The sequence below is a fragment of the Narcine bancroftii genome, chromosome 11 (assembly GCF_036971445.1).
Source record: "Narcine bancroftii isolate sNarBan1 chromosome 11, sNarBan1.hap1, whole genome shotgun sequence".
Taxonomy (NCBI): Eukaryota; Metazoa; Chordata; class Chondrichthyes; order Torpediniformes; family Narcinidae; genus Narcine; species Narcine bancroftii.
Window position 1 is genome coordinate 80,022,191 of NC_091479.1, and position 21,964 is coordinate 80,044,154.

The 21,964-nt window shown below is 37.6% G+C and overlaps 1 protein-coding gene across 3 annotated transcripts in view; it reads left to right on the top strand.

The window, feature by feature from the left end:
- Positions 1–21,964, top strand: part of itfg2 (integrin alpha FG-GAP repeat containing 2) — a 166,140-nt gene that overhangs the window by 76,335 nt on the left and 67,841 nt on the right. For all 3 annotated transcript variants that reach the window (XM_069903662.1, XM_069903663.1, XM_069903661.1), the window contains 2 exons: positions 1,713–1,842; positions 16,328–16,400. In XM_069903662.1, the coding sequence (XP_069759763.1) occupies positions 1,713–1,842; positions 16,328–16,355 (158 nt within the window). In that variant the 3' untranslated portion in view covers positions 16,356–16,400. The remainder of the gene's footprint in view (positions 1–1,712; positions 1,843–16,327; positions 16,401–21,964) is intronic.

Below are 21,964 nucleotides of genomic sequence, written 5' to 3' on the forward strand. Positions count from 1 at the left end.
CTTTGAAGTTTTTTGATCTTTCTGTTAATTATTGCCGATCCTTCCGTTCAACCTGCATATCCAAAAATAGGTTAATCTTTAGGCTTAAATATATTTAAACAAACCTGAGTTTCCACCATGGAGTAGAGAATTTCAGTGACCTGTATAATGGTCTTTTGCTGACTATTTGTCAAAGTCATTGTCCATTGTTCCTGATCTGTTGGATCGGAAATAATTTTCAAAATCATCCCACAAAATGCTTGTAATAATTTCATTGTGATAATTTCTTATACTTCTACATTCTAGAAAGTAATAGTTTCCCATTGGACAACATCTGCAAACAAAAATTAATCCTATGAATTTTTTAGCATCATTCCTAGGTATGATCTTCCTAAGGTATGGCGGGCAAACCTGCTTACTTCACATCCATTCTGAAGCTGAAAGACAAGAGGATTAAGCAACAAGCAAATATAAATAAAAGAAACCTTGTTACTGATTAAATGAATAGAGCACCTCATAATTTTACAACCACTTTGATATCTAATGAATGGATAAAACTGAACCAAATAGTTCCAAATTGCATTTATTGTGCTTTTAAATCTTTAATAACCATTTAAATAGACAATAAATTTAAATCCAATTCCCAGTCATGGGGCAGTATTCATCATGTTGGCTAGTGATCATATTATTTCTTTATGGGGCTAAGAGAGGATCAAGTTGGGATGTTAGCTGTGGGAATTTCTAGTGAGGTCAACGTACAGGCAGCAGCTGCTATTGGAGCCAAGGAAAACAAACCCAATTACATCTCAGTTATGGAACACATTGTTACCTCTGTTAAAGACGAGAATTGAGACAGTAAAAGGAAAGTGTAGTAAATATAGACATATGTGGAAAAATATTCTGAAACCCCACATTATGGCATGTCTCACATACTGTGAGATGATCTATTGGAAAAAATACTGGCATACTGCCCACAATCGTCTATCAATTCATATATTCAGTGTATATAAGAATTCCCAAAAGAATTGCCTGATGGATGACAGTCAAGAAAATAAAATCTTTGTTTATATACTTAATAAATACATAAAAAGGAAATACCATGACATAGGAATGAATTATGGGCAACTAAGTGAAATAGTACACAGATGCAGACTGTTCAATGTATTTTGTATTGAATTGTTATTTTCTGTTAGTATTTCATAGCCACTAAACCATAAGGTTTGCAAGATAAAACTAAGCTGTAAGAGGAAAGCCATTTTTAGTACTTCAAAAAGAGAATGTCTTTTTCTAAAAATAAAAGTTCTCCTTGATCTTGCAATTATAAAAGAATTTTTGAGCAGAAAAGTACTTGTAATGATAGTCAATTGAAGAAACATTACCGCTGTTAAAGCAATTTCCAAACAAAAGTAGTATTCCCATTGGGAAAAGAAAATTGCATTGAATAATGACTTTCCAAAAACAAAATGTTGAAATCATTATGTGTATGGTGGCGAGAGAGGAGTTTATTGAGCAATTTCTACCTCACTGAATGTTAGTTTCCCAACTTCTATTTTTCTCTTTTCGAGGTTTTGTGACAATTCAGGATTTTCGCCTTGACAGTCTAGTTTAGAAGTGATTTGCGACATATTTAATTGAAGCCATGATCTTTCTGAAATAGGAGTCTCCTTCAGACAATATGATATACGAATTAAAGAAATATAAATGAAATAACTTGTATTTTGTCTCCATTTCAGATGCAAGAAACAGTAGTGCTGTTCAGGCATTGCTGCACCAGACACTTTACTTTCCTGATCAACATGAGGACATGGACTCGAGGAGGATAAATAGCAGAAAAAATGTTGAGTTGGAACTGTTTAATGAAACGTAAGCTGTTCAGTAAATAGATTCAAAGAAATTAAATTATTTTTTAATACTAGCTAAGCTCACATGTCAATAAGACAGTTTCTACATCATTTTACTAGTGTTCATTCTGAGACATCCTGAAATTACAAGTAAATAATTGTAAATCCTCTCTGAAAAGAGTGTTTGACTGTTTATCAACCTTATTTACCCTGTGTACGAACATACAATAAAATCCCTGTAATCCAAAATTCAAGCAACCAGCAAAAAAAAGGGCAAAATAAATAGGTAAAAAAATGCAGTTAGTTCATCAATCACACAACACACAGTGTCAAACAGCTGAAAAATTCACTTATCCGGCATTTACTAATCCCCATAGGTGCCAGATGCCAGGGGTTTTACTGTATAATGATAAAGCTAATATAAAAGAATGTTTTAACATATTGCGTAAAAATAAAATTATATCCAATATCCTACATGATATTAGATTTATTAGTCATCTGATTCAATGCTTATTGGATTATGAGTTTATTGTCATATGTTTAAGTATAATGAACGTGCTCTAAAATTCTTACTTGCTGCAGCTAACAGGTGTATTGTTAAAAAAAAATCAATTCCAATAGTATACCTTAATTTAACATATGAAAAGAGATAATATGGAAAAGTTGAAATGAGTCACAGTTGAAGTTGTGGTGCTTCAATGGTGCAGATTAGTCTTTTTGTAGTCTCTGATTAGAATAGTAAAGGGAGCTTCAAGAGCCTGATAGCCATTGGATAAAAGCTAATGAATGGATAAAACTTTCCTGAAGAAAGCAGCAAGAAGATTTTGTGACAAGAGTGATGTGGGCCCTTTATGATGTTGGCTACCTTCTTGAGGCAAAACTTCCCATAAATATCTTCAATGGATGAGAGGTCAGAGCTCGGGATGGACCTGTTTATGTTTGCTACCTCCATCTTTTTTAATAAAAATTCTCCTAGGTCATGCAACTATAAAATAATTTTGGAGCAAGCCTTCTGGATTCCTCGGTATTTGAATTATAAAAACAGACTGTGATGCAACTAATTAGTAAACTTTCCACAGTACACCTGTAGATGACTGATAGATTATTCGATGACGTGCCAAGTCTCCTTAGAAAGTAGTGTCATTGGTGTGATTTCTTAATGGTTGTCTTGATGTGCTGACTGCAGAAGAGGTCCTCCGATATATGGACTCAAGGAATTTGCAGGTAATAACCCTTTTCACGTCTGTCCCATCAATGTGGACAGGTCCCTCTGCCTGCACTTCCTAAAATCCACAATAATCTCCTTGGTCTTCTTCACATTGAGAACAAGAATGTTTTCTGGAATACAAGGAAAAATAATATTTCTGTTGTATAGAATTATAAAACTTTTTGTTACAATTCATCCTTTAGGACATTCTGCACTGTGTATAGAGTATGGCCAAACAATAGATACATGAGTTAAGAAAAATTAAAGTAGAAGACAGTTTATCAAATTATTTCAGATTAGATTTGGAGAGCTAAATTGACATGCAAACCCAGCAAGATGAAGCTTAAAGGGTCTTATTTATAATAAGCATTTAAGATGGCATTATCCTCTGGACTAGCATTATTCAAAGTGTGCACTATGCTTTATTACATTGTTAGATCAGATTATTATAAAATGTGCAGTTCTCAGAAACCATTTCACTGAGTAAACAGTGTTGGTCATCCAAATATAACAGATGCATTAATATCATGGTCTGCAAAAGAGCACATTTGCATCAAGTATGAAAAGATTAAATTAAAGTGAATGATAAAATAAATCAATGGCATTTAGTCAGAAGGTTTGACACTGAGTAGAAACCTAGAAAAAAGTTAACTTGACCAGCCAGATATTACAACACAATAATTGAATAAAGTAGCTTGTTAAAATGGATGCAGTAAAAAAAAATTCGGCAGATAATGACACATTAGAAAAATAATTAATATTTGGCATTGAAAGGAGGACACTGAGTAGAAACCTGATAGTGTGGTGACTCACCCACGCAACAGGCAAACTGGCTCGTGGAGTCACGGGCGTCTGTGGCAGATCTGACTGATGTCATAAAGGTCCCGGTAGTCGCAAGCATCATGGGGTTCCAAGGGATTTACGGTAAGCGTATGCAAGAGTTCTATTAAAGTCAGTTGGTTCAACTCACTTTCGACTCTGCATGGTTCTTTAACTCACTGTGTCCAAATGGCCAACCCAAGGATGCAGAATGCAGTTTCACTGAAACTGCCAACTTTCTGGATCTTGCAGTTGCAGGTCTGGTTTGAACAGGTAAGGCAAATCATCTCAGATGCCACTATGTGGTTGGATCACTTAACCAGGAATTAGCAGGCTGAATCATCGACTTCCTGCACCAGCCACCGTTTGTGGGAAGGTATGAAACAATCAAGGTGCTCCTGATCTGTACTTTTGGCCTCTCCTGCCATGAGCATGCAGCATGCTTGCTCCATATGGACGGCTTAGGCGACCATGCATCATCGACCTTCATGAACAAGATTCTGGCACTAGCAGACGCCCATAAGCCTTGTTTACTGTTTGAACAAGTCTTTCTTAAGCAGATGCCAGAAGATATCCACCTCCTTGTTGTTGACAACAATTTTAGTGACCCACACAAAGTAGTAGCCTGCGCAGATATCCTGTGGCACATCAAGCATCATGGCGGGGCTTCCCTCGTTTAAGTTGCTGCGTCACACCCTAAGACCCGTGCCTTCCCCATGCCACCAATGAATCCAGTGATGCTTGCAGCAGGGAGCGACCCCAATTCAGACCAATGATGTTTTTACCACCAAAATGGGGTTCAGGAGCCACCGTTGCCACCCACCCTGTTCTTTTCTGGGAAACGTCGGGGCCAGCTGTTGCTAATGGCTATGACGGCTGGCCACTGTGATAGGCTCCTTTAATTTTGGGATTGACACTCCGGGCAAAAGTTCCTCGTAGATACTGGCGGAGGTTAGTGTCTTGCCCCGCCTCCCCGAGCTACGACACCACATCGGGAAGTCAGGTCTCGTGCTCACTCCTGCCAACAACAGCAGTATTCGCACATACAGCACGCAAACCATCCCATTACAGTTTGGGTTCCAGCTGTTTCACCTGGTCATTTACGCTGACAGCAGTGTCACAGCCTTATTAGGTGCAGACTTTCTCCAGGCGCACTGCCTCCTAGTGGTCCTCAAGGAACAGTGCCTAATGAATGCCAAGACCTTCCAGACCTCATTTGGTGAAGCAAGTTACCAGCCCCACCTGGACTCTGTAGCTTTGTCAGGCAATGAATTTGCCAGAGTATTAGTGGAGTTCACGACCATTATCACACTGCAGTTCTCCACGGACGCCCCTAAACATTCCCACTGAAGCACCACCGCTACATTCCTTGGCACGCAGGCTCTCACCCGACAAACTCCATCTCGCCAAGGATGAGTTCATGAAAATGGAGGAGATGGGGATCGTCTGGACCTCAGACAGCCTGTGGACCTCTCGGCTGCACATGATTCCCAAGTCGACTAGAGGATGGAGGCCACACGGTGACTACAGAAAGCTCAATGACGTCACCACGGCCAACTGCTACCCAGTGTCCCACAGGACTTTACTGCCAATTTGCATGGGACATGCATCTTCTTCAAGGTCGACCTGGTCTACAAGATTTACCAGGTTCCCGTCCAACCCAGTGATGTCCCCAAGATGGCCCTCACACCCCATTTGGCCTATTCGAGTTCCTTTTGGACTCGAGAATGCAGCACAGACGTTCCAGTGGCTCATGGACTCAGTGGGGCACAGATTGGATTTCATCTACTGAGATGATATCCTGGTCACCAGCCACTCGCACCAAGAGCATTTGACGGACCTGCATCAACTCTGCCGCCTCCTGAGTCAATACAGCCTGACCATCAACCCCACAAAGTGCCAATTCGGGCTATCAACCATTGATTTCCTTGGGCACCGCATTGACCAGCATGGAGCGGTTCCCTTACCGGCAAAGGTCGAGGCCATACGCCAATTTTCCAAGCCCAGTGTGATGTCAGCCGAGTGTGAGCCTGCACCTCCATGACCTAGTTCGCTTGTGGATCAGTGCAGCTCACTATATTTGCTTTATTTGTTTTAAGAAACAGGCATATTTTGGAAAAAAATTCATAATTTGAGAGATAAGTACAATACATATTTACAAATATGGAGCTCATATATACAAAAGATAGGTATTGTGGTTTAAATTTGCCTCTCCCAATCGCTGATTCCTACGATACCGCCTGATGGTGCAGATAGCTACTAGATGGTTAAGTCTTTGGTGTACCTTAGCCTATCCTAGTACAATCCAGTTATCTTTCTTCTTTTATTTTTCTTTAAAATGTTATCATACAATATAAAAATGTATAGTTATGACTATTTTTGTCTGGGGAATAGGGGTTAGGGAGGGTTCTAGTTTTGGGGGCATGTAATTCTCTTTTGTAACCAGAGTTAACTTGTACTAATATGATGAATGCGAATTAATGTTTATATACATGTATGAAAATTCAAAAATAAAGTATTAAAAAAAAGAACTAGGCATATGGAAGTTAAAACATCTTTGTTTTAAATGAACCGAGTAGGTTTGTCAACTATTTCTGATGTGAGAGGGATTTGAGTTTGTGAAGTTTGATGCACATCTGTAATAAATATATGGATGGAAGTAACTTTTAGAATCTCTGCTGAAGTAAGCTGCCATCCTCGTTCTTCTTCATATCACTGGCTCTGTCTGGGCCTGGTGATTTCCAGGATTCTTCATTTTTCTAGTGTGAATTTATGATGGTAGTTCTCATTCTGTTCTTGTTCTCCATGGATTATGGAAAAAGTCTTGTACAGAAAAGGGACATGTGAATGATTATGGAGAGGTAATGATCAGACAGGGAAGGTCAGTGCATATCTGTGGGTTAATGCCTGTATGGTTGACAAGGCAAGATGGAATGAGTAGAAATGCATGATTAAAGGTCACTCGTTAAAGGAACTTTTTCTAAAATTGACCTTAATTTGCTGATTTAAAGAATCGGCTAATGATTTTAGTTGATTTTTTTCCCCCTGCAGAATATTTAAATAACTCTGCAGCCAAGAGGAGCAGGAATTTTTTTAATATAATGAATATTTTGCAATTCCTGATGTGCTAGTTTTTAAGTTGATGAGGTTCTTGCATAGATTGTGATTTGTATCATATTGCATATTCAGATTTTCTCATCCCCAATTCCAACCTCTATTAGGAATTCTCACTTTAAGGAGAACATTATGCAAACTATTTCAGAAAAGAAGATTGCATAAATTAATTTGATCATTTGTAATAGTAGGGAAGATTGGCATTTGAATGAAATAAAAACAGAAATTGCTAAAAACCATTCAGATGAGGCAGCATTTGTGGAAGGAGATACAGATTAGCTGACTGTCCAAACTGGGAAAGAAAGAAGACAAGTTAGTTTAATTTGTTAAAAGATTGGGATGATAGGACAAATGCAATAAATCTGATATGGTGATGTCAGGTTGCCATTGCCAAAAATTGCCATTGAAGTCTTCAGATTGAAAGATTAAAAAGAGGTTTTCAAAAGAGAACATGAGAAGCATTAAAGCTTTAAAATGAGTGAGGTTAGAACCATAAACAAAGGAACTAAAAACTGAGAAATGCAAAGCTCAAAGAAATGCCCAGCCGCTTAGAGACGTTATAGGAAGGAAAAACCTGAACCAGTATTATAGATATTTCTATAATATTTCTATTTCTCTTTCTGTTCCATGTGAAATGTTAACTCGGTCAAATAATTCTTTTTAACCTTAGGGGTATAACTAATCATTTGACCTCTCAAGTAAGCTTTCATAGCATCCCACAATATAAATTTACTCTGAATGGAGTTAACATTTTCTTCCAAAAAGAAATTGATTTGTTTTTTAAAAAATTCAATGAATTCCGCTTTTTTTAAACATCGTATTGAATCTCCAACGAGAAGCTGCACGAACTTTTTCAGAACTCTCAAAAGTAAAATACAAGAAAGAATGATCTGAAATTACCCTACTTTTATATTCTGCTTGCAATATTTTCCCCTGTAAATGTGCCGATACTAAAAAAAAAAAATCAATCCTGGAAAAAGATTCATGTCTAAATGAATAAAAAGAGAAATCCTTCTCTGTTAGGTTAAGACGTCGTCAAATGTCCACTAAATTAAAATCTTTCATCAAAGCTCGAATTTGAATTGCCATTTTAGATTTTTTAACATTTTTTTGAGATTTATCTAATAAAGGTTCCAAAACACAGTTAAAATCTCCTCCAACCAGAACAGTTTCATTAGCTTGTCACAGAAGCAAAAATGCATCCGAAATAAATGCTTCATCATCCACATTCGTTGCATAAATGTTAAGTAAAGTCCAAAATTCATTAAAAATCTTACAATTCAATTTAAGAATACGTCCTGCATTCATTTCCATTGATTGTAATTCAAAAGTTAAATTTTTATGTATCAAAATTGCTACTCCCTTAGCTTTGGAGATAAATGAAGAAAAAAAAATGTCCAACCGAGTCCCTCTTCAATTTCATACTTTCTTTTTCATTCAAATGTGTCTCCTGTAAAAAAGCAATATCAATCTTTATCTTTTTAATTTAAGCCAAAACTCACTTACGCTTGATCGGGTTGTTTAATCCCTGAACATTAAAGGTAGCAAATTTCAAATTTGATATATCTAATACAATTGCTAAATACCAAAAATAATCACAAAATTAATAATAACAGAAAAAAAAGAATTTTTTATATAGGACCCTCAAATTAAAATATATAGGCCCTCCAAATAAAAATAATATTCATTAATAAGAGAAAAGGAAAACAACAAAAAAAAACTACCAAAAGGTAGTAACTCCCTAAAAAAAACTGGGTGTGGATTACCCAGTAGTGACTGATGACTAACAAAGAAGTTAGTGCAATCCCCTCCAGCCAATCAAAAATATTGACATATTACAAAAAAAAATCAGCCTTGAGATTCCAGTCCAGATGGTGAACTCATTTCAAGAGTAGGTGAACTCTTTCCATTCCCATTCTTTCCACTTCTGCCATTTCTAAGCCCATCAGATTTTCTTTTAGGAGATAATGGTGGACTTCTTCTTTGTCCTCTGACATCTGGTAACGAATTAGCAAAAACCATTGCTTCATGCTCACTCTCAAAGAATTGAGACTGATAGTTTCCATAAAACACTTTCAACACAGCAGGATAACGAAAAGCAAATTTGTAACAACGCCATAAAACATCTTCAACTGGATTAAATTCACGTCGGCATCTGATGACATCTTGACTCAAATCAGGATAGAAGAAAACTCTACTATTCTGAACCATAATTGGAGCTTGCCTTTGTCTTGCATTTTGAACTGCAATTCGAAGAATTGTCTCTGTCCAAACACTTCAAGCAACGAACTATCACAGCTCTTGGAGGTTGACCAGGTAGGGGTGTTCTTCTTAAAGCTCTATGTGCTCTTTCCAATACCAATCCATCAGGAAAGGACTCTTTCCCCCAACATCTGGGGAATCCAATTTTTAAAAAATTTGACAGCATCTTAACCTTCTGGCCAACCCACAGTTTTCACATTATTTCTTCTGCTTTGATTTTCCAAATAGTCTATTTTGTTATCTCTTTTTCCCGGGCTCCTAAATCTTTAACTGATTTTTACACCTTTGCTATTGTTTCTGTATTGGATTGTACCTGTTGTTTACATTCAGAAAAAGAAGCTTCAAATTTTTTTAAGTTTTCCCAATTTTTTAAAAACTTCTGCCTTAACCACAGTTAGGTCTGAAATTATATCAGTATTCATTTGAACCAGCTGGTTCAATTGACCATTAATAACATCCAAATAAGAAGCAATACCTTCAAACATCATGTAAACAGGCTGAGGTGCAGTTTGAAATGCAGGATCCAATTCCATAAGTTGTAACTCACTTTCTTCGAGTTCTTCTTTCATTTTCTTTACAGCGGTAGAGTAAGGTAAGTCCTCTTCTAGTTGTTCTTCAAAAGGCAGCATTCTAGTCATTTTGCTGCGAGTTTGGACATCCAACTACAACCCCCCCCCCCCGACTTCCTCAGGGGGTCATCACTGCTGACCCCCCGCAGACCATTTTTTCATAAAATTACGGAGTTCTAAAGCAATGTCTTAATAACTACAGAGCACCTATAGCATAGGGAAAACTTTTTTAATATATTTTTTTATTTAATACTTCACTGTGAACTATGTCAATAACAAATATTCATCATTAAAATGTACACAGTGACATTTTCATTTCCCCCCCCCCCCCACCCCTTCCTTATGGAGAATGAAGTTATTGTAACAGTGAACTGGGCACGTTGACACAATAAAGCCTTGCCATCCCAGTTCGATGCTTCTGTGACTAAATTGTAAAACATTGCGACCTTATGAGAATGATGAACCTCATGATATTGTACATAGAACTTCTGATAGAAATTGATTGACATTGCACATTTTGCACAGGTTGAATAGTTGAAATTGGCTCTCCCCAATTTAGAAAAATTGTTGGCCGCGTATATGAAAACTTATTTCATAATGCTCCATCCACTGAAACTGCTCAATTTAATTGCCATAACTCTGCTGCTTTCTTCTGCAGAAGTTTGTAAGGGGTGATGCACAGCATATGCTTAAAGCCACATCATATTTCGGAATGATTCTGAGCAGTGAGCTTTGTGGATAGAAATAGTAGAAGGGAATACCTGTGCGAGCCAGCATTGAGCAAATGGGTTTAATATCAAATGTGAATGCAAAGGTGAGAAATAATCCCTGCCCCAAATCACTGCTGTGGATTTCAGGAGCAAAAATGGCTCCAGTGCTGCTCTGTGAACATTTACCTAACTTCACAGTTACGTAAATCAGTTAATTATTCAACCTGCATGCTATTCTTTATGATCAATTTATTTTTCTTTCACCCACAAGTAATGAATGTGTGCCAGTTTAAATTTAACTTTTAAAATGTTCATTCTTAGTGCATGGACTAAGGAACTGACTCAAACAAAGCAATAATGTTCAGTAGCCCTTTTTTTCCACTGGCATCCCAGTTAATTGGCCATTCAGTGGCCCGGTTAAAGAAGCCATTTTTGCTGTTCACATTGGGCCACTTTTAACCAGGACACCACTTGCTTTCACATTGACCACAATACAACTCTGGGGATAAGAGAGTCTACCTTCACCCAGGATGCCCCAGGATGCAACTTGTCCTTTTTTCACTAGGTTAATTGACACGCCAGCATCAGCTGACACCAGGGATGTGATTAGAGGTTGAGGCTGTCAATTCCAGCATGATTTTGCAATGATTTGAAGCTGGCACGCCAATTGATTTGCTTTTAAACTGGACCCACAATCAGTAAATTGGCCATCAATTTCTGGGACAAGGTGCTGTAGCAAAGTATTCTATACTGAGCTACTGTAGACATCAGTGTACACATTGTCAAGTCGATGTATATGCAGGGAAATCAATGTACACACTGTGGAGTCCAGTGCAAGACTGACACCTCCAAGTTTGCATGCTGGGTTTATATATACTGCTTCTATCACATGGACAGGAAATGATATAATCAGTGATTTCATCAGCTCAGATTAAAAACCTGTGTTGGATGCAGTTAAATTTCATGTATTTTCCACAGCATGTCTGCCATTTTGGGAGTCAGTTCACTTGCTGGTAAGTGGGTTGCCATAGTGCCGGTCTAAAAGGGCCGAATATTACAGTCCCAGAAACATATAATCGTGCTGCTTAATAATTGAATAATGATTGAAATCAGAATTGCATATATTAGAAAACACAAACCCTGTGCTCAAAATCACCATTATTAGCTGATTAAAGCAAGTCCACTGGCCATTCACAAACATTGAAGAACCAATGCTATTAGAAGGGCTTCTTTAAAAATAATCAGAACACTATTTAAATTATTAACAAGAAAATAACTTGTTAACAGACAAGTACATTTAAATTAGCTCAATTAATTAAAAGTTTCTGAATTGAGTGAAATTATCCATTTCCCTTGGAGTTGTTCCTCCTATTGGAATGAATAGTCCTGGACCTGCATTACAGGTTCTGTGGAATGGAGACAGGTACAGTACCCAGATTTCCCAGTATAATCGTGTTTGCATGACTGCCACTCAGAAGTGATTCAGATTGTCAGCCTGGCTCTCCCCATTTAAAAAAAATGTTACTATTTTAGGTAGTGCCTGTGGTGAGTCAGACTGATACTGCTCTGCAACAAGAAAAATTGCACAGAGATTATATTATTATCTCTGTGCCATAGTTGTTTCTGTAGGAATGTTGCTGTGTGAGCTGAAGCTGTAAGACAGGTATTTGAGACAGTACTGGCAGAAGGGGAGAAGGGTTCTTGTCCCCTGCTCCTATCCTCAAGACTTCAGGGAACTGTGGTCCTATCCAACTCTCTGAAGAGCAAGGTATTCACCAGCCAGGATTTTTAAAGTCAGTAGTGACAGACATGTTCTGCAGCACAGATACAATCATCTAGTCACCTCAAACCTGGACACCTCTTAAATACTGTCAGTGATCCATTTCAATCATTTTCTCAAGCAGTGCATTCCAGGTATGTCTCTGAGAAAAGAAAGTTTACCTTGTTTCCCCTCTAAATCTAGTTTTTTTGTACATGTGTCCCTGCATATTTAAGTCTGGAGGTGTCAATTTGTATAATGGTTCTGAGTGTTGCAGATGGTCATGAAGGCAGCAAATGTAGACCTCAGTTCAAAGTGTGAAAATGTTAACCATGACTTTTCTTTGCAAAGCAATGAAAATTTTTGTGACACTGCTCCCTAGCTAGGGAGAGCCATTACTGGAGATGATTTTTGTGGACATTTTTTTGCCATTTATACATAAAATCTGTCCTGGGCCCTCCTGAAACCTTTGCCATATTCCTTGCACTTAATACCTAGTTCAAGCACTTGTTTAGTTCAGTGAAGAATTCTTTCATGACTGAGCTCTTACATAATCAACTCAGGTCATATAGACATTTCCACACAAATCACCATTAAAAACTGTTCCTGACTCTTTCTACCCCTTTGTTTTGACCCCTCTGTAAAAATTCTATCTCTGCAGAGGTATAAATTAGGGGGAGATTTGTGAAATAGCACAAATCCGGTGCTTTTATTTCAGAAATTGCAGATATTTTAAAATGCTGAGATTGTGGACTTGTATTGCATTTTCTCCCTTATCATGACTGGAGTGTTCTGTGCTGTTACTGGTCTGGAATATATCTTACTTAGCCACATACATTCCAGTACAATTTTTATTTAATTTAAATTTTTAAATTAAAATTTGTAATTTTTAAATGTTTCACACTATGAACCATATTAACCAAAATACACATAAACATTTCCCTCTTGAATATACACTTTGTAATTTTCTCCCCTTTTTACCCCCTCCCTTCCCTCCCTCCTTCCCACACCCCTCCCCACCCACTAAATGTTCAACATATATGATGCATTAAACCCATTAAACAATGTCATCACACAATGAAAATAAACAAGAAAGTTGTGTCATCTACTGGGTCAGTTCATTTCGTCTTCTTCTCCTTCTGTCATTTTAGTGGTGGAGGTCCGTAGTAGGACTTCTCTGTTGTGTTCCATGTATGGTTCCCAAAATTGTTTGAATACTGTGATGTTATTTTTTCCAGTGGAATACATTTATTCATTTCTATGTACCATTGCTGTATTCTCAGGCTATCTTCTGATTTCCAGGTTGACATAATACATTTTTTTGCTACAGCTAAGGCTATCATAATAAATCTTTTTTGTGCTCCATCCAAATCGAGGCCAAGTTCTTTACTTCTTATATTACTTAGAAGAAAGATCTCTGGATTTTTTGGTATGTTGCTTTTTGTGATTTTATTTAATACCTAATTTAGATCTTCCCAAAACTTTTCCACTTTCTCACATGCCCAAATTGCATGTACTGTTGTTCCCATTTCCTTCTTACAGTGAAAACATCTATCTGATACTGTTGGGTCCCATTTATTTAACTTCTTGGGCGTGGTGTATAGCCTGTGTAACCAATTATATTGTATCATGCGTAACCTTGTGTTTATTGTATTTCTCATAGTTCCGGAGCATAGCTTTCCCATGTTTCATTCTTTATCTTTATGTTTAGATCTTGTTCCCATTTTTGTTTGGGTTTACAGCTTATTTCCTAATTCTCTTCCTCTTGCAGTTTGATGTACATGTTTGTTATAAATCTTTTAATTATCATTGTGTCTGTAATCACATATTCAAAACTGCTTCCTTTTGGTAACCTCAGCCTGCTTCCCAATTTGTCCTTCAAGTAGGTTTTCAGTTGGTGGTATGTAAACATTGTGCCGTGAGTTATACCATATTTGTACTTCAATTGTTCAAAAGATAATAATTTATTTCCCGAAAAACAATTTTCTATTCTTTTCATCCCTTTTCTCTACCATTGTCTAAAGGAAAGGTTATCTATTGTGAAAGGGATTAGTTGATTTTGCATCAATATTAATTTTAGTAGTTGATAATTTGTTTTTTTTCCTTTCAACGTGAATCTTATTCCAAATGTTGAGCAGATGGTGCAGTACTGGTGAATTCCTATGTTGCACCAGCTTTTCATCCCACTTATATAGTATATATTCAGGTACCTTCTCCCCTATTTTATCTAGCTCTGATCTGATCCAATCTGGTTTTTCCCTTGTTTGATAAAAATCTGATGGGTATCTTAATTGTGCTGCACTATAATAATTCTTAAAGTTTGGTAGCTGTAAGCCCCCTTGTTTGTACCATTCTGTTAACTTATCTAATGCTATCCTCGGTTTTCCCCCCTTTCCATAAGAATTTCCTTCTTATTTTCTTCACCAGTACAATTATTTTTTTTAAATTGTTTTAATTTTTCACGCTATGAACCATACTGACCAAAATACACACAAACACTTCCCTCTTGAATATACACAGTGTCATTTTCTCCCCTTTTCCCCCCTCCCTTCCCTCCTTCCTTTACCCCCCTCCCACCCACTCAACGTTCAACATATATGATACATTAAACCCATTAAACAGTGTCATCACATAATGAAAATAAACAAGAAATTTGTGTCATCTACTTTTAGATACTGGGTCATTTCATTTCGTCTTCTCCTTCTGTCATTTTAGGTGGTGGAGGTCCGCGGTAGGACCTCTCTGTTGTGTTCCATGTACGGTTCCCAAATTTGTTTGAATATTGTGATGTTATTTCTTAAATTATATGTTATTTTTTCCAATGGAATACATTTATTCATTTCTATGTACCATTGCTGTACTCTCAGGCTATCTTCTAATTTCCAGGTTGACATAATACATTTTTTTGCTACAGCTAAGGCTATCATAATAAATCTTTTTTGTGCTCCATCCAAATCGAGTCCAAGTTCTTTACTTCTTATATTACTTAATAGCGATGCCAATGAATAATGCAGATTTCACAAAGTTTAAGAAAGAATCACCATTTAGATGGCAAACACAAGCAATCCGATACCTAGGTATGCAACTAGATAATAATTTAGGCCATCTATACAAACTAAATTATCAGCCATTAATGAAGAAATTACAAGACGACTTAGAACATTGGAAAGATTTACCACTAACACTGATAGGAAGGGTAAATTGCATTAAAATGAATATCTTCCCAAGGATACAATACCTATTCCAATCGTTACCAATTCACCTAACAGAGAAATTCTTCAAGGAGCTAAAGAAAATAATAAGGAAATTCTTATGGAAAGTGGGGAAGCCGAGGATAGCGCTAGATAAATTAACAGAATGGTACAAACAAGGGGGCTTACAGCTACCAGTACAATTCTTGAGGTAGGTCAAGGTGATTGGGGTAATTTCCATTTTCTCTATGGAGAAAATCAATCCCTTTTACTTAATGACAGACCAGATTGGGAACTCAGTTAACAAAATATTCTCCTATTGTAAATGAAACATTATTGAGCCTTTGTTTTGTGAAACTGCATTATAACCATATACAGCACAGAACAGAATTTAGAAGTTTAAAATTGTATGGAATAAAACAGAACTATCCTGGCAGTGAAGTGAGGGATTTCACAAATTGCATGTTGGCAGAGATGTCTATGCATAGAATCCTATCATGCCTAAAACTCTATAACCACCAATCCCGAGAAAACAACTCTGCCTCCCCCAACCCCCACCCTAATATCTCTCGTAATAACCATGATTATAGATAGGTTTTCTTGTGTTCGATTTAGCTGCCACTTATAGCACATTATCTTGTAAAATCCTATTTGATAGCTACAACCATTGCCAGGAATTTAATCTCAAGGTTCCAACTGACTGCCAATTACTCTGGTCTCCCATCCAATTGGTGACACAGCTTTTGATCATTGCTTGATGCAGAATTTCCTTTAATTTTCTAATGTTTAACTTGTGTGAATATGCACAAAGTTTGAGAGTGCAACATTTGCTATATACTTTCAGAATCAAAACTAATTATGCTATTGTCTTTGTAGAAATCTCCAGCAAATTACAAATTATTGAAGACTCATTCCATTCTGGATTTTGATAGCAAAGTGTTAATATGCAGTAAGTCTATGATTTTTTTTTAACTGAAATTAAGCAGATAATCACTGCTGCATTTTAGTAATTGTTTTTGGCAATCAAATTAGATCTCTATCATGAGGAAATGCCAGAAGAGGAGGGAATGTTGTACATGTGCTGAATGTTTGTGTTGTGCTCGCATTGTGTGGAATACAAGCTTCAACCTCATTAGACCCAGAGAGAATCGACCAACACCAGTGTTTTCCCAAATCCAAAGAATGAACCCTTTTATTTACAATTAGAGAATTTTTTATAATATTTACAATGCCCTTGATACCGAGGGAACTCTCGCAAGCCCTCTCACACACGTGACTGGATTAGTTGATTGATGGCTCAAGTCCCGAGAACTGGTAACACCCACTCCTGGCAATGAAAGTAAGGAAAACAAGCAGTGAGGTCATGGAACCTACAGAGATTAAAGAGGATGAAGTGCTTGCTGTCTTAAAGGAAATAAGGGTAGATAAATCCCCAGGGCATGACAAGATGTTCCCTCAAACCTTGAAGGAGACTAGACTGGAAATTGAAGGGTCTCTGGTAGGAAATATTTAATGTCCTTAGCCACAGGTATGGTGCTTGAGAATTGCAGGGTAGCTCATATTCTGTTGTTTGAAAAAAAGGCTCCAAAATTAACCTTGGAAATTATAGCCTGACGTCAGTGGTAAGTAAATTATTGGAAGGTGTTCTTGGGAATCGGGTATACAAGTATTTGGATAACCAGAGACTGATTTGGGATAGTCAACATGGCTTTGTGTGTGGTAGACCATGTTTAACCAATCATACAGTTTTTTGAGGAGGTTGCCAGGAAAGATGATGTAGGAAAGGCTGTGGATGTTGTCTACGTGGACTTTAGTAAAGCCTTGGACAAGGTTCCTCATGGAAAGTTAGACAAAAAGGTTCAGATGCTAGGTTTTCATGGAGAGGTAGTCAATTGGATTTGACATTGGCTACACGGGAGAAACCAATGATTGGTTGTGGAGGCTTGTACTGGTGGTATGCTTCAAGGATCAATGCTAGGACCATTGTAGTTGTCATCTGTATCATTGATCTGGATGATAATGTGGGAAATCGAATCAGCAAGTTTTGCAGATGACACAAAGATTGGAAGTGTTGTGGACAGCAAGGAAGGCTTTCAAAGCTTGCAGAGGGATCTGGATCATCTGGAAAATATGGCTGAAAAATGACAGATGAAATTTAATGCAGACAAGTGTGAGGTGTTGCATTTTGGAAGGACAAACCAAGAAGGGACGTATATGGTTAATGATAGGGCCCTGAGAAGTGTGGGATAACAGATGGCTCTGAGAATACAGAATCTTAATTCCCAGAAAGTGGCGTCACAGATAGATAGGGCTGTAAAGTGTGTTTTTGGCATATTGGCCTTCATAAATCAAAGTATTGAGTGTAGGAGTTGGGAAGTTATGAAATTGTGTAACATGTTGGTGCGGCCAAATTTCGAGCATTGTGTGCAGTTTTGGTCACCTAACTATAGGAAAGATATCTATAAGATTGAAAAAGTGCAGAGAAGATTTACTAGGATTTTGACAGACTTCAGGAACAGAGTTACAGGAAAAGGTTAAGCAGGTTAGGATTTTATTCCCTTGAGCATTGAAGAATGAGGTATTTATAATTAGGAAGGATCTGGACAGAGAAAGGCTTTTTACACTGAGCGTATGTGAGATACAAACTGGAGGACTGAGGTTAAGGGTGAAAGGGGAAAGGTTTAAACAGAATATTAGGGGGAAACTTCTTCGCACAGAGACTGGTGGGAGTGTGGAACAAACTGCCAGCTGAAGTAGTAAATATAGGCACAATTTTAATTTTTAAGAAGAATTCGAATAGGTACTTGGATTGGAGAGGTATGGAGGGCTATGATGTGCAAGTCAGTGCGACTAAGGAGAATAATAATTCGGCACTGACTAGAAGGACCTGTTTCTGTACTGTATTGTTATATGGTTCTAAGTTCACTGATCTTGTTTTGATTACTACGGGCGTTCAGATAAAGTACCCTGATACTCTCATTGTGCTTTTAAAATCTGGTAATCTTTGCCTCTTTTGCACTTGACTTTTTATACCCTCTGAGCAATATTGGCAGAGTTTCAATAATAACTTGTAGGGGAGAAAACATTTAAAATACAAATTTAAGTTGAATGGATCTGAAAAATATAATTTGAAATGTAACTCTAAACTTCGTGTGATGTGCAACCTTGAGAGTAAATTGGTGGTGGGAGGGGAGTAATGACAAAAGAATTACGAGAAACATCGGGTTCACATCAGAATGCAGAACGGTTTGTTTACTGGAGCCTGAAAGGACTTCCAAGCTACTCCTTCCGTCATGAATTGCTGCTTGCTTATAGATTTTCTATGGGATTACTGCCAGTATCAGCCTATATTCATGGCTTCTGTCAGTTAGCTATTGGATCTTTCATCCTGTCTTCTCTCCATAGTACTCCTACCTCAGCATCTGCACTGACAGTGAGATTCCCCATCCTACTGATTTATTTTTGGATTAATGTAAAAAATTACAACTTACTTGCAACAATAGTGAATTCATCCAGTTGATTTGACCACTGCTGTTGAGGTAATGCCCAATAATTTGTATACATCTTTGTACCCATCTTCTTCATAGGTTCAGTATATCCTTTCCTTCTGGTGTATATCATCTTTTGCTTTGGTATTAGATTCACCAATAAGCTGAGCAGTGGTAAGAAGTAAAACATGAAAGTCTGCAGACACCATGTTTGAAATAAAAACACAATGCTGGAGAAACTGAGCAGGTCAAACAGTGTACTATATAGCAAAGATAAAGATGCATAACCAACATTTCAGGGTTGAACCCTTCATCAAGGTACATAAAAATGTTGGAAGGCATCTGAACAAAAAGATAAGGGGGTGAGGTGTAGGGGAAGAAGCATGTTCCCAAAGCTGCATAAGGGAGGGAGGGCACAGCAACAAGCAGGGGGAGGAGGGATGGCTTGGTGAATAGAGAGGGAAGGTGGATAGCTAAGGAAAAGACAAAGAGAAAAGGGGAGAGAGGACGGAGAGCAGGTTAGCAGAAATCAGAGAAGTCAATTTAATGCCTTGTGGTTGGAGAGTGCCCAGATGGAAAATCAAGTGGATTTATGGGTGGTCTTGGTGGGATAGTACGAGGCCATGAACAGACATGTGAGTATGGGAATGGAATGCAGAATTGAGATGCTGTCACTGATGCGGACAGAGTGAAGGTGCTCAGTGAAGCCATCTCCCAGTCTGCGCCCAGTCTCCCCGATGTAGAGAAGGCCAGCAGAGGTACATTGACATACTGAGGGAAGAGGGCTAAATACACTTCACAACAAAACTCGGTTTTATCTCTGGAAAAACTGACTTACCTACCGGGACAGGTCATTGACCCAATAAGCACGTGTGAGAGCCCTTTTTACTTAATTTTTATAGTATTTACAATTTACTTTGTAGTATAACGTGCTTTAGTTTAAATTGTTTTTAATAAGGTTTTAAATAATTGTTACTGGCTTTAATTTTATAAATCGTGAATAGTTAAACGTTTATAATAAAGGCCTTTTGACTGTGACATTTCAGGGTGAGAGCCTCAGGACAATATCTCACTTCAGGTCTCTTACTTGGAGACCACCCCTCTGCCTCATAGGATATTTCTCAGATGCAACAGGTCAGTTAGTTGGTGTTATGCAACCAGAACTACCAAGTCTTGAGCATTATGAATGTTTGATAAAACCTGGATCCAGCATGATCTGCCTCAGTATAGGCAGCTCATTTAAGTATCTATTATGAATACATTTCTGTGAATACATGTATATTTATTCAAAAAAAATACTGGTTATACTCTGCTAGTTGACAGTGCCAATTTATTCTGAATAACACAGTGCACACCAGAATTACAGGTTAACATACAATAAGAAGACAGTCTTCATGAAATATGATCCATTTGTGTATGCGTTGTGCTGAAATGTCCACTCTGAGAGAATACAATAGCTAATAGGGCATTCAGGCGAAAATTATTGCAAAATAAAATACATGATTGGAGCCAAAACATGTGCTAACTACAATAGCCTCCAAAGTAAACCGGCTTGGATGAGGACTTAATGTGGTTCAAATTATTCTGATTTTTACTCTCTCAATATTTACTAACTGTAGAACAAATTTACAAAAGAGTGGAGGATATTTTAATTTTAATTTTTCTCTTCATAGGTCAAAGCCAACAAAGCATTCTTTTCATTCTCATCCTTTTTCTAAGTATAGTTGAGACTTCAGAGCCCTTGTGGATATGAGATAAGTTACAATATCCCTGCCACTCTTCTTGACCGGGTTCTGAACATTTTTAATACAAGTTGAGCCAAAGCTAGCATTTCCAGCATGAGTGGATCAAGTAATAAAATAATAAATATGGCATAGAAGGGAAGATTAAGCACTTTTAACCCATATATGTCTTTACTTAACCAGTTGTCTTTTAAATGCTACAACTAGATTTGTCTACTGCCATAAGCAATTCCTGATAAATGCTCACCAATTAGATGGTGATTAAAAAAAAATCATGCTACTTTGAGTTATTTTGGTAATGACCTTCATTCTATGGCTAAATTCTTGAACCTTCTGCTAAAAGAGAAAGAGAGAAACTATCTATATCCTTCATGATTTTAAATATCCCCATCACATTTTCTTATTACCTTCATTGATCAACCCCAGTTTTTCCAGTTCTTCATCCTGGAATCATTTTGGTAAATCTTTTCCTGCTCACTCTCAAGCCAACTTGCAAAACTTTATATATTAAAAAAAACCAATGCTGGTGAAGCTCAGCAGGTCAAAAATGACCTTTGCACAGTATAGATAAAGATACAATAACCAATGTTATTTTGGATGAAGGATTCAAGCCCGAAACATTGGGTTAGGTATCTTTATCTTTGCTATATAAAGAACACTGTTTGACCTGCTGAGTTACTCCAGCATTGAATTTTTACTTCAAACACGGTGTCAGCAGACTTTTGTGTTTTCTCCAGAATGTCTCCATTTTCTTCCTCAACATAGGTCAAACAATGTACTTTATTTGCAAAGATAAAGACACATAAACAAAGTTTTGGGCTTGAGCCCTTCATCAAAGTATGAACAAAATGTAGGCAGGCACCCAAACAATATGGAAGGGGAGAGGGGCAGGGGGAGGAGCACAGGCAAAAGGATAAGGAAGGGAGGGTACAAGAGAAAACTATGGGGGGGGGGGGATAGCTCTGTGAATGGAGAGGGAAGGGGATGTAGAACTGGAGGAAAGGAGACCGAGGAATAGGGAAGAGAGGAAGAACTGGGAGTGGTCTAGCAGAAACTGGAGAACTATGTTAATGCCATCTGGTTGGAGAGTGCCCAGACGGAATATTAAGTGTTGTTCCTCCAATTTATGGGTAGCCTTGGTTTGGCAGTGCACAAGGCTGTGGACAAACATGTTGGCATGGGAGTTGGCGTAAAATTGAAATGGTTGACCACTGGAGGATCCCTGTCATTCATACAGACAGAGTGAAGGTGCTCAGCGAAGCGATCTCCCAGTTTGTGTCTAG